Source organism: Bombina bombina, unplaced genomic scaffold (genome assembly GCF_027579735.1).
Source record: "Bombina bombina isolate aBomBom1 unplaced genomic scaffold, aBomBom1.pri scaffold_490, whole genome shotgun sequence".
Classification (NCBI taxonomy): Eukaryota; Metazoa; Chordata; class Amphibia; order Anura; family Bombinatoridae; genus Bombina; species Bombina bombina.
The window spans coordinates 51051-63866 of record NW_026512754.1 but is presented as its reverse complement, the minus strand read 5'-3'; the positions used below and the strand labels follow the sequence as shown (position 1 = coordinate 63866).

Here is a 12816-nt window from a genome sequence, read left to right as displayed (position 1 = left end):
CCAGAGAGGGCCATAGTGTAATGTAACAGCCTATTCTGATATATAATGATATAAGTGTCTCTTTTATTTTGTTCTTTCTCTTCGTCTTCTTTCTCTTTCTTCTTCTTCCTGCATCAATGTACGGAAATGATCTACTGATAACTGTCATCAGTTGAAAATCCTGTTGACTCTTTGACGAGATAAACTCCTTATGGACTGTGATTTCTCTTTGTGTTAAAATGTATTGAATTGTATCTGTTTAATGGTTTATTATTATATATCAATAAAGAAAAAAAAAATGAAAAGCCTAAAGTAATATACCTAAAGAAATGGTAACTTGTGGAGGTTTGTTGTAATGACTGCAGTCAAGAACTGCTGATTTGCATATGCACCAAGATACCCATATTATGTGTTATTGCTGTACAATCTTCAGCACCCTAAACATTTCAGAACATTTTCATAATTCACCAGGGATTTTGGATTGTAAAATAAAGGAGAGTGTTTTGGGGCATCAAATCATGACTTCTATTTAGTTTTCATGACTTCTTGGGACTTTCCAGTTTTATTATGATTTTATGCCCCAGGGCAATGTTTTAATATTTCCTCATGAATTTGTTTTGAAGGTCGTCTTCATGATGTGCTATTTTGATCTGCTCATTGACATACTCATGTGATTTTCAGAAACAGCTGGTGTGTTTAATTTGAGATCACAGGGCATGAAATGCACACAGGTGGACTCTATTCAACTAATTATATGACTTCTGATAGCAAAACACTACACCACAGCTTATTGAATAGGACAGTACAAACTTTTTAGGTCACATTTGACTAAATATTAACTAAAGAAAAATGCAGTGTAAAAAATATACTTTTTGTTGGTGCAAACTCTGCTGCCATAGAATGCTTGCACAACTCTGAGGTCATATGAATCTACTTAGCCTTACTCTTCAATAAACACATCAAGAGAATGAATTAAATCTGACAAAAGAAGTCAACTGGATTTTTTTTTAATTGCCTGCTGTATCTAAAACACAATAGTTTTGGATTTATTGACCTTTTAAAGTCAACTCTTGGGCGGCAACGCACTGTCAGTCCTGAGTTGAACACAGGCCAATGAGCTATAATCACAAGTGGCATCTGGAGTGTATTGTCCCTCCAGAACAGGGCAACCCTCAGCATGTGTGGCCTTAAACATTTACCCTCCCCTTGAACAAGCCATTGTTTGCATCAGATGGTCTCTAAACAAAAATTATTTAAATACTTGCTATATAATGTACAGTGGGTAACTGAACATCTGAATTTACTATTATTTGTAACAACATTATTATTATTACTAAAAAAATGAAACCCCAAAATTGACAACTTTTCTTAAAGGGCCATTATAGTTGAAAAATGACATGCCCTAACTTGTTAAAGTATGTCATTTTAAGACTTGTGACCCAGCACATCTATATGTTTAGCCCCAACAAGGGGGTTAAATACATAATAGAAATACATCATGGAACCCCCAGAGCACTGCTGGTCTTGAGAGGAAACTGCTGACCAGCAACACTAGGTGCATAACCCAGTTGTGCATCCTGTGCTGCTGAATGGATCAGCAGTGTTCTGCCCTTTGCAGGGTTTAAACATATAGAGCTGAAGGGTCGCTAGCATTAAAACTATATATATTATAGTAAAAAAATGGACATGCTCTAATGTACTGTATAAACTTTTTTAATAAAGAAACATGTGGTGCAAGAACCTTAATTTAACCAGTCTGTAATGTCTGGCAAATTTATTTGAAGGGTTAATAAACAGTGAATTCTCCTTGGTATCCTATGATTCAATTCATACTGTTAGGTATCCCGATGGCCGCCGTCCATAGAGGGGGACAGGGCATGGATATTACTTAACTCCCTCAAATTCTGCCAAGAAAGTAGTTTGGACTGAGAGCCTGGATTCTTTCTGTCATCTTGACAAATTCTTTGGCAAGAAAAACTAAATTAGAGAAATTAAAAAAATCCACTACACTTTGACCTTGTGAGAACAGCTCTCTGCCAAGAAGTATGAAAAAAAGACACTTCTGCAATGACTTAAGATACCAAAAGTTTGCACAGATTTAAGGACTCAGCAACTTTTTTTAAAGAGAATCAGTAAAAGACAACAGATTTCTGAATATTTAGCAACATGTGTAAGTTCTGATCTAGGTTTTATAAAATGGTATTACTGTTTTATTACTTGTAATGTTATGGATGCCTCATGGTTCCCCTGTGGGATGCATTTAGCTGTTTGTAGTTCTGTGTCTAATAACTCCTGGGCTGTGACTTATGGTAATGAACATGTACCTTAGACCCCAGGCAGCTGCCAGGAATTAAGGCTCCCCTCTGGCTGTCCTAGAGGCCTGCAAATAACTACTATGACAAATGATATGATGCAATACATTGCACGTTTGGGTGGGTTGCAATAAAAACATATATTTTTTCTTAAGATGACAATTCTCATTGTCCTCTAGACTTGGTGATTGGATTATCATATGATCACTAATTTGTAAAGCTTTCTGGGATAGGGAAAAGAAGGGTCTGGTGGGTGGTAGCCCACTGGTGTTTTGTGGGTGAGATGGGAGGGGCAGGCCGCAGGTGAATCATGGGCAAAGTTTGCAGAGTCAGGTGTTTCCTGGGTGCAGCTGAGTTAGTCCCAAAAAGAGGGTCATTTTCAAGTAGATGTCCCAACCCATGACAGTCCTGTAGGATCTGGGATGGTTGTGAGGTCTACATGACACCTATAGTAGCTATTAATGTTGCTTATATAGGAAGAATAAACTCACAGGCATATCTGAGACACATAAAGGGAAATAAGAGACAAACATAGTTGTCAACATTTAAAAAAATACAAAAACAAATTTACAGGCATATCTAAGATACATAAAGGGGAGTAAGAGACACACACACACAGTTGGTTTCCATACTTCTGACCTATAGCACTACAAGTGCACTGCACACAGTATGTACATAATATGAAATATTGTATCTTTTAATATAAGCTTCATATATGCCAGTTCACCAGATTTTATACATTAGAATACTCTAATACAAAATATATTTACAGAAGCCCAACAATGACCTCTTCTCTGATTCACCCATTGACATGTTTGTCCTGCATTGAGGTGTAGGTTGTGCAAACTTCCAGGACGATTTCAGCATGGGACAGTCACCAATACTTGGAGAGAACAATGGAAATTAACATTTTATTACTTTATCTCTTCTATAACCCACTGGGAGTGTAATTTCTTCTACTGGCTGTATCAACACAGCTTGGCCTCGTGGCCAAAAACTTTCAGGATGGGTGGGGATACCACAGGCTAAATAAACTAATTCAAATGCCAATATAAGGGTAATGGAAATACTTGTAAACAATTTAATACACTCCAGCAGGTAAAGTGGATCATAGGGAACAAATTAAAGGGGAGACATTTTTTGAGTAAACGGTCCCTTTAACTAAGTAAAATTGCTTCTAAAATGGTTCCTTTATTTAGTGGCTAAGATGGCACTAAGAGAGGCTGAGCAGTAGTATCACTACTAGCTAATTAGCTGCTCCACCAAAAGGTTTAAAAGGACACTGAAGTCAAAATTAAACTTTCATTATTCAGATAGAGCATGATATTTTAAACAACTTTCCAATTTACTTCTATTAACAAAATGTGCACAGTCTTTTTATATTTACACTTTTTGAGTCCAGCTCCTGGGCATGTGCAATAATTCACAGAATATACATATATTCATTTGTGATTGGCTGATGGCTGACACATGATACAGTAGGAGTGGAAATAGACATAACTTTGAAATTTTTCAGAAGAAAAATCTACTACTCATTTGAAGTTTAGACTAAGGGGCCGATTTATCAAGTGTCTGGCGGACATTGATAAACGCAGACAGAATATGCTGTCGGCATTTATCATTGCCCACGCAGTTCTGGTGAACTGCTTGTGCAATGCTGCCCCCTGCAGAGCTAGCAGTGGGTGTCAATCAACCCGATCGTATGAGATCAGGCAGATTGATGTCCGTAGCCTCAGAGGCAGCGGACGAGTTAAGGAGCAGCGGTCTCATGGGTTTGGACATTCAAGCCGTGATAAATCGGCCCATAAGTGCTAATGCATTGTCTTTTTATCATACATTTATTGATTATGCAAATCTATTGTATTTACTGGTCCTTTAAAACAAGTGGTGAATAGATCACCAGGTATATACCTCTACCCATTAGCATACACAAATATACTTTTTTATTCAGCCAGCAGTTTTGGTCTGCAATTAGAAGTATGTACTGAATTGTTTTGTACACATTGCACAATTTTTAAACCGTACCTTTCCAGGCAGTATATTGTCATGATTGCATTATTCAAGATTATGTCGCACGGAGCTTGAGTTCCCAAACATAAAAAAAAGTACAATGCAGGACCACAAGTGTTGGAATAAAAAAAAAAAAATGAAGGAGTTAAAATAGCTATGTTCCTCAAAGGGAAATGTGATGGAAGCATGGAAAAATGATGTCTGTCTGGCATCTGCTGCCTCCTGTCTTATGTACAAAGGCCAAGGCTGCCCTGAAGTAACAAACACTCTGGTTCTCAGAAGGAAGAAGTTATAAGATTAGCAGAAACACACCAGACAGACAGACACTTCCTTTTTCCCAGAAAACAATCTGGAATACTCATTGACTCATTTAAAACTCACAATATAGAACTGAATACAACAGCTTGTTAGGCTTTTGGTTACTGTAACGTTATACCATGCAAGACAACTCAAGCAAAACCAAGATGAGACATAATAACAATGCTGCTGGAAATTCCTGGAAAACAAGAGCATTGAATGCTATCGTATTGCTGGGGCTCCTTTTCTTCTGTACCAATATTTACTGTTTGCATAAGTGCAATGTATTTACAGTTGTGCTCATAAGTTTACATACCCTGGCAGAATTTATAATTTCTTGGCCATTTTTCAGAGAATATGAATGATATCACAAAAACTTTTATTTAACTTGGTTAGTGTTTGTCTGAAGCCATTTATTATCAATCAACAGTGTGTATATGTATTACAGTGTACAAACATGCTCAAACATAACGTCATAGACATAGGCGGCTCTAGCATTAGACCCAATAGGGGAAAGCCTAAGGCCTCACTCATGATAAGTTGTGCACAGACATGCACTTTCTGTTAGTTTACAAATTGTATTTAACCTTTTTATAATAAAACATTTTAAAATATTCAAACTGTGCTCATTCTTATCGATGAACAAATAGTTTTAGTTCATTGTACCTTTTACAAGTACAGTAGATCCTTTACCCCTATTTCGGCATTTGAAATAGCTGATTTAGTCTGTGGTATCCCAACCTATACTAAAAGTTTCTATACTGGAGTCTACGCTATAGATAAGCCTATATAAACAGAGCCAACATAAGAGATTACTCTCTCAGTGGGGTGCAGGATAGTTGAAGTAATCATTTTCCAATGTTCTTTCTAAGTATTGAGCTTTGGTTTACAAACAGATTTAAGATAAGGAAGCAAGTGTGTGTACACAAAGTGATAACATAATGAGATCTGATATTATCTGGAAGCTCAACCCATTGTAATAAGCTGTGGTTTAAAAGCACAAAACCAGCTACTTCATATACACAAATAAACCTGAAAATGCAATTTCTCATACATTTTGTACTCTGCAGCTGGTATGACAAGTCATTAAAAATACATTAATGGGAAAACAATTTTACAGTATACTGTCCCTTTAAGGACCTATGTCCTGCAATCAGTAGATAACCTGGAATAGTGATCACTGTTGCAGGCTGGATCGATGATCCATGTGTTTCCTATAACCAGCTCAATACTTATTTCTTCATATGAATTGTGTTTGTACATGAGCTTATACATCCAGATAATGAAATAAAATGGACATCACAAGCATTGACAAATACTGAATGGTATGTATTGTATGTATGGGTACTTGTAAAGCACGGGTAATCACCCGTAAGGGTCTCAAGGAGCTGCTCATTTTATCTACCTCAGAAGGATGAAAGGCTGAGTGGACCTCGCCGGGGATCGAACCTGCAACCCTTGGGTTCCTACAGAGATCAGCCACAGTGCCTAAAACAGTGGTTTTAAGAATTCTCACTTCATGGACTATAGAGAAGCACATGCAAGTTATCAGCGAAGTCATCTTAGAAGGACATGGAAAATACTTAAGCCAAACCACTTTCTAGCTAGCTGTGAGGATGCGTTAAACGTGTAATGGTATGAAGCAAAGGGTTGTTATGTTACGTTCCCCTAGGAGATTCTTGATTACGTGCATTCCTGCACATAGGCTCTGGTTAACGTACTAAGTCAATAGTCTAACTCCAAACCAGATAGAGGAAAGGATCCCTGGAAAAACTGACTAAATAGTGTTATAGCAAAATCAACAGACATTTCTGTGAGGGATGGATACAAGTTACAGATATTTGCACTAAAAAAAACCCAGATGCAGTTTCAAGCACTTAGGATGCATGTAAAGTATATGATCTAATTGTTTTTTCATGTTTCACATAGAGCAATGTTAAACAATTCCCAAATTAATTCAATTAGCAAATTTACTTAATTTCTTTGGTATTCTTTCTTGAAAGAGCAGTACAGGTATACCTCACTTTACAGCGCTTCACTTTACAGCGATTCGCTAATACAGTGCTTTGTGGAGCTGAAGTTCAACCTCCAAGCATTTTGAAACAGTGCTGTAAATCATTGGGAGATTGCGAGAAAAGTGACTGGCACCATTTTGTTATGCTTAGTTCACTCTGTTAACTGCATTGCAGTGCAATCTGTGTCACAGTGCTATAGTCTGGCAAATTTTACTACAGTAATTGTCACTATTTTACAGGTACAGTATTTATTGAATACTAATTGAATACTTGCTGTGCTAGTGTTAAACTAAACGTAGCACTATTTCACCCCTAATATATGTTAATTCAAACATGTTTTTAAGATTTTAAACACTGAAAAGAAAGCTAAAACTGCCTTGTTTCACTTTAAGGTGGTTTTCACAGTATGAGCGGGGTATACCTGTATTGCACTAGAGGAAGCTAACTGAAGTACACACTTGGTGAACCAATGACAAGAGGAATATATGTGCAGCAATTCATCAGCAGCTAGCTCCCAGTAGTGTATTACTGCTCCTCAACCTACCTATCATTTTCAACAAAAGATACCAAAAGAACAAATAAAATTAGATAATAGAACTAAATTGAAAAGTTTAAACATTGTATGTTCTATCTGAATCTTGAAGAAAAAAAAGGGATTTAATTTCCCTTTAATAGACATGATAACAAGACTTCTGGGGCGCGATCACATATATGGCGCAGGTTTCGGTGCAAGCGTGGGAACCTGCACCGGCCGTAATTTCACCTCGCACATCGAGGTATTACATATACTGCGCCGTTAGATGCTAAACTGGCGTAAGTTGGACAAACTGGCGATCTTCTGAAATGTGCGCAAATACACATTTCAGTCGTCGTAAGTAACTTACGCCAGTATTTTGTCCACGGAAAAGTGTCAATAAAGAGTAGTTTTATGCAAATTAGGCTAACACTCGTAAAAATGAACCTGCGATTTCAAATATAAATACGTCACGTAATTACGCTATTCAAAATTCATATATAAACCCATGCGCAGCCGCCATTTTCTTCAGGGTGTTTGGATTGTTCGTTGAGCTACAGCACACTACACTGAAGTGGAGGATTAGTCAGAGTAGAGAGAGAGAACAGAGGAGTTAGTTAGGTTGCATTGTTGTTTGATTAAGCTAATAATAAATGCTTAGAAACAGCTGTTTTTGAGGCTGATATGTATGTGATTGTGCATGCGTTTGTTAGGCCTTCAGGGAGTTACGTTGCTTTTTTAGTCAGTGCAAGGGTTACTGCACCTGCAATTAGTGGCGAGATAAGAATGGAGTAGATTCTCTGAATTCTGAGCGCGTAAGTCCTTACGCTGTATATTGGATACCAAATTGCCCGGCTGTTCTATGTTAGTCAGAAGGGTGAAATATACGCGCGTAACTTGTATGCTACACTGTATATGTAATACCAAAATTGTGTAAAATCTGGCGGCGGAGGATTTTGCGGGCGAAGCTGCTTATGTAATGGAGGCCCTGTTTAGTATTTGCTCAGTGTGGAGGAGCTCATTTATATCTGTCACTAATTTGAGATAAATAAATATTCAAGAGGCTTTCCAATGTTTGTGTGTCCCCGGACTGCAAAACAATACTTTAAAACATGTATTGTGCATTCAGATATTTTGGAATACAATAATGTATTTCTCATACATATATATACAAATATACACACATACACAATCACACTAATTTCTCCCTGTAAATAAAGCTTCTTATTCCTACTACAGTAAATAAATACTCAGTTTTCCATAAGGTTATGCTTAAAATGTTATACAAAAAATAAGTGTTGTGTTCCAAAGTCCTCATTGTTGCAAAATATTTTGTTTGTGTAGTTTGCAAATCACACTGAAGAAACAGCAGAGTAAAATAATTCTAACAGATTAAAGTGATGGTAAAGTTCCCCTAATGTCTATGTAGTATAGCATTATGTGTGGAAAAACACTATAACTTTCATTCATCAGATTTTATATTAATTTTTCTTTCCCTTTAGATCACATGTTTTTCTTAGCCAACTGATTTTTCGTTCATTAGGTGACTGTCAATCGACGTCACCCGCCCCTTTACTCTAAAGTGCATGCGCCATTGATTTTTTCATTAGCTTGATATCCACGTGCGCTTCTGTTTTGCGCATGAGTCCTACTACCAGGTAGGAATCCCAGACTTACTACGTCATCACATCTGCTTATTACGGATGCGGACAAGTGAATCTCTTTACATCGGCGAGTAGCGCATGTGCATTGAAAATTAGGATCGGCGAGTAGCGCATGCTCATTTTAATCCGGATCCGTGAACGCGCATTTTAGAGGCAGAGAGAGCGGGTGGGACTGCTGAAGACATCACGGAATGCTGAAGAAGGAAGTAGGGCTTGGGAGGAGTCAGGACCCAAACGGTAGGGAATTGGAAATAGATTTTAAGAAAAATACCTGAACAATCACAAAAATAACTTAGCGATGTGATAATGAGAAATGGTAGATTGTAGTCAATAAAGGCTAACTTTACGTTGCCTTTAATATGACTGCAATGTGCATACTAATGAGAAAGCAGAAGACAGTACCTGCATATAAAGCTGGCTGACAATATAATGTTATACTTGAATATAAGAAATATTTATAGATAGGAAAATAAATGTGTGTATTGCCTATGAGAATGTACAGTTGTACGACTATAGCAAGTCAGGCTTTATCAAGTAATCCTTCCCAAATCTGCATGAAATGAACTGAACTTCCTGTGTAGTAAACTTCATCCAGGAGAGCCAAACATCCAGATGGATTGAAACAGCTGGTTAAAGATAGAGCTTATCTAGAAATGGGGTGTGACATTTCTACATAATAGCAGCATAATGAGCTGTTTTATCCCATGTTATAATTTTAAACAAACAAAAAATCACAAAATATAGAAATTATGTGCTTGGATTGGATCCTAAAGAGACAGCCTGGTCACATTACACAGCAAGATCTCTGTAAGGTACAAAGCAAGAACACAAAGGGCCAGATTACGAGCAGAGCGTTAATTGTGCGAGGAGTAAAATATTTGGGCGTGTCGGGTTGCGCTCGTATTATGAGTTGAAAGTAAAAGTTATCAGCCTCGCGCTAACCCGCAAGATAACCTATTCCTCCATAAAAGTCAATGGTGAAAAAAAAAAAGTGGAAAGAAAACACCCCACTCTCATGCTAACCCAAACAGTATTTTTATAACAATATATATCTATACATATATATATGTACACACATACATTTTTTTATTGTGGATGGAAACAATGCAGTTACAGGAGATGTGTTGCATAGAAATCTTATAAAAAAGGTTTCTGAAATATTTAAACCAGTACTATCAAAAGGCTATTGTACTGGCACCTTAATAGGATTAGTGGTGCAGACCCATATAATAGAATTATTTGAACTACAAAAAGGAAGATATAGTGGTACGGAATAATAACACTATTTAAAGAAAGGGAATTCAGCACTCTTTTCAAGAATTAAATAAATGCAACACTCTCAAAAAAATTAAAAAACAGATTTATTTATACATAGTATCAAGCATGAACTCGCTGCAATGACAGTGTTCAAAAACGTCGCTGAAAAATAACACATAAGGCAAGGTAAAAACACACAAAATCTATCTAAAACAGGACCAGTCCTTGAATGACACAAAGCAAGTTACGGTAGCATCATAAGTAATATTCCTGCAGGAGGAGCAAAATATAGCTCAATAAATTGTATAAGTTGTAGAGATATGCACAGACTAACTACACCCACTCAAAAACTCAGAACCCCCGGAAGAACTGTGGAGGCAACAGCTGAGACAGGAAATAGGGATCTAAGTTGTCTGTGCATAACCACTCAACATGTGGTAAAGCATAAAAACACAACTTCAAACAATAGTAACAAGCAGGAGGCGTGACCACGCTAATATTGAGTACAGAGCTCTGTATATATATTATCTATACTATAATTGCGTTTGTAATGCCCGTCGCCAGTTGCACACGTATCCTCAAAGGAATGTTAGCAGCTTGAGGCAGCCAACAGAATGTTCGTTGCGCGCACAGGCAAAAGAATTCACCTGGATTTAGCGATGCTGCATCCAGGTGGATTCTGAAAATGGCAGGGTGGTGAAAGAATCCACCGCAGATGGATTCTTTCACCACCCTGCCATTTTTGGAATCCACCGGGATGCAGAGTCAGGGTTTTACTGTTTTATTTTGGATAATGTGTTTATTTTTTCTGTAGTTCTATTTTTTATTTTTTGTATTTACAACATATAGACTGCCCTCTGGGAAGGCTTACTAACTAGTATTACATAAAGCATTTTTTAACTGGAATAATTAGAGCGAACATATATACATCTAAAAGTCCACAGTAATGTTAGCCAAAAGTTGGTAAATGTCCTGGTATTGAGGATAGAGAAAATGAACAAAGCAGTCTGTTAATTATTCCCAAGTATCCAAATTGGGTAAGTGAGGAAAAGGTCATGAGACCCAGGATATAGTAAGCAAGTATCTAACGGAGGTCAAGGTATACAGCAAGCAAAAGCAGAGTTAGTATTGCCAAGCAACATGCAGGAGGGCAACTCCGGTAGCAGTCACATACCCATCTGTTGGCTGCATATATCAACTACCTGCAAATACATCATACGGACACCCAAGACTCCATCTGTGCTCCTACAGGCGGAAAAGCCCCCTTCCTCTGCTGCTACACACACAGGTAGCGGGATACGATCCCCATCCAGCAAACTCACTTGAGGTTCAGCGTCTGCCACAGCATACCGCTCCAAACAAACTAGCGTGTCAATCACATGGATCGATCAGCCAATGCCGATGCGCGTTTCACCCCCTCGTCATCAAGGAGACAGGGTTTCCTCAGGGCTTGTTGAAATCAATGCTTCTTTACAGGTTTTTTAAAGCGATGTTAACTCCGCCTATTTTGGAGGTGAAAGATAAAAACTTAAAGGGGCCAGTATATATATCAAAATACCTAGAAACTCAAACAATACATATATATTTACTAATTTATACAAACACATATGTATATCAAAATAGTGTGTGGTGTGCAAATAGTACAATAGTGTATACATTTTTCCAGTGATAAAACAGATGAGGAAGTTGATTTGTTTAGTTTATTCATAAAAAGTTAGCCATGTCTAGTTTTTCATTCATACCATTTGGACTAATGGTAGAGAGTTTATTGATCCATCTGCACTCCTTTTTTGTCTTATGGGAAGAAACTAGCTATGTTTTGGAAGTTAAAAGACAACTTCTAGACAAAAACCAATATCTACTGTACGTTTACTAACCAATCAAATACCAATCCTTCAGTCCGGTTTGTTCAGCATACTCAATGATGCAGAGTCGGATGGCATCATTGACCTTGCAGAATTTAAATATTTGTTTAATGATTTCCCTATAATGCCGGTCTTTTACTGCATACCAAAAATTCATAAGAACTTCATGAACCCCCCCAGGTCAGCCTATAATTTCTGGGATTGGCAGTTTAACTGAAAATTTAGGCAATTATATTGATTATTTTTTTAAACCTTTTCTAAGTACCATGCCCTTGTATGTCATAGATACAGATGACCTTCTACGAAAGATTAACGGGTTATTAATACTGCATGATGCATTGCTTGTATCTTTGGACGTAAAGGGATTATACTCATCCATCCTCCATGAGGTAGACATAGAGGCAATTAAACATTTTCTGGACACAAGGGGGACAGTGTATGTTACGGTTACCCTTAGTCTCGCTGAGAGATGGACCGCTTAGTAGCCTGGATCCCTATTGCTAAAGAGGGGAGAAGCTGCTTTCCATAGTATTCTATATGAGTCTCGCAAATATAGAATAATCTCCCTTAGCTGCAGTACAGCTAGGATACCCTTCTGCCCACAAAAACGAGTCAACGCTGCGATTGAGGGTCAAACAAGAACTCAGGACTGGGATGCCCAGCCTGCTTTTTATTAAGGTTACATGCACACAGGGCACTCCCAGGGGGAGAGGGGGGGAAGCACAAAATCCCCCATCACACATTTAGATAGAGAGCACTGTCCTTTGACAGGCCACAATAGGATTACAGTACTTAAGATAACAAGTTTACAAGTTCATCTTATCAATTAGCAGTCTGGCTCCAGAGGTGATTAGACAATAGTTTCTAAAAGCTGAAAAAAAAGAGTTAACTCTTTATGAAATG

General features: G+C 37.6%; 1 protein-coding gene across 1 annotated transcript in view; it reads right to left on the bottom strand.

The window, feature by feature from the left end:
- Window positions 1-11398, bottom strand: part of LOC128644522 (prolyl 3-hydroxylase 2) — a 201486-nt gene extending 190088 nt beyond the window's left edge. The window contains exon 1 of the mRNA XM_053697104.1: window positions 11251-11398. Coding sequence (XP_053553079.1) covers window positions 11251-11265 — 15 coding nt within the window. The 5' untranslated portion in view covers window positions 11266-11398. The remainder of the gene's footprint in view (window positions 1-11250) is intronic.
- Window positions 11399-12816: the final 1418 nt, after the last annotated feature.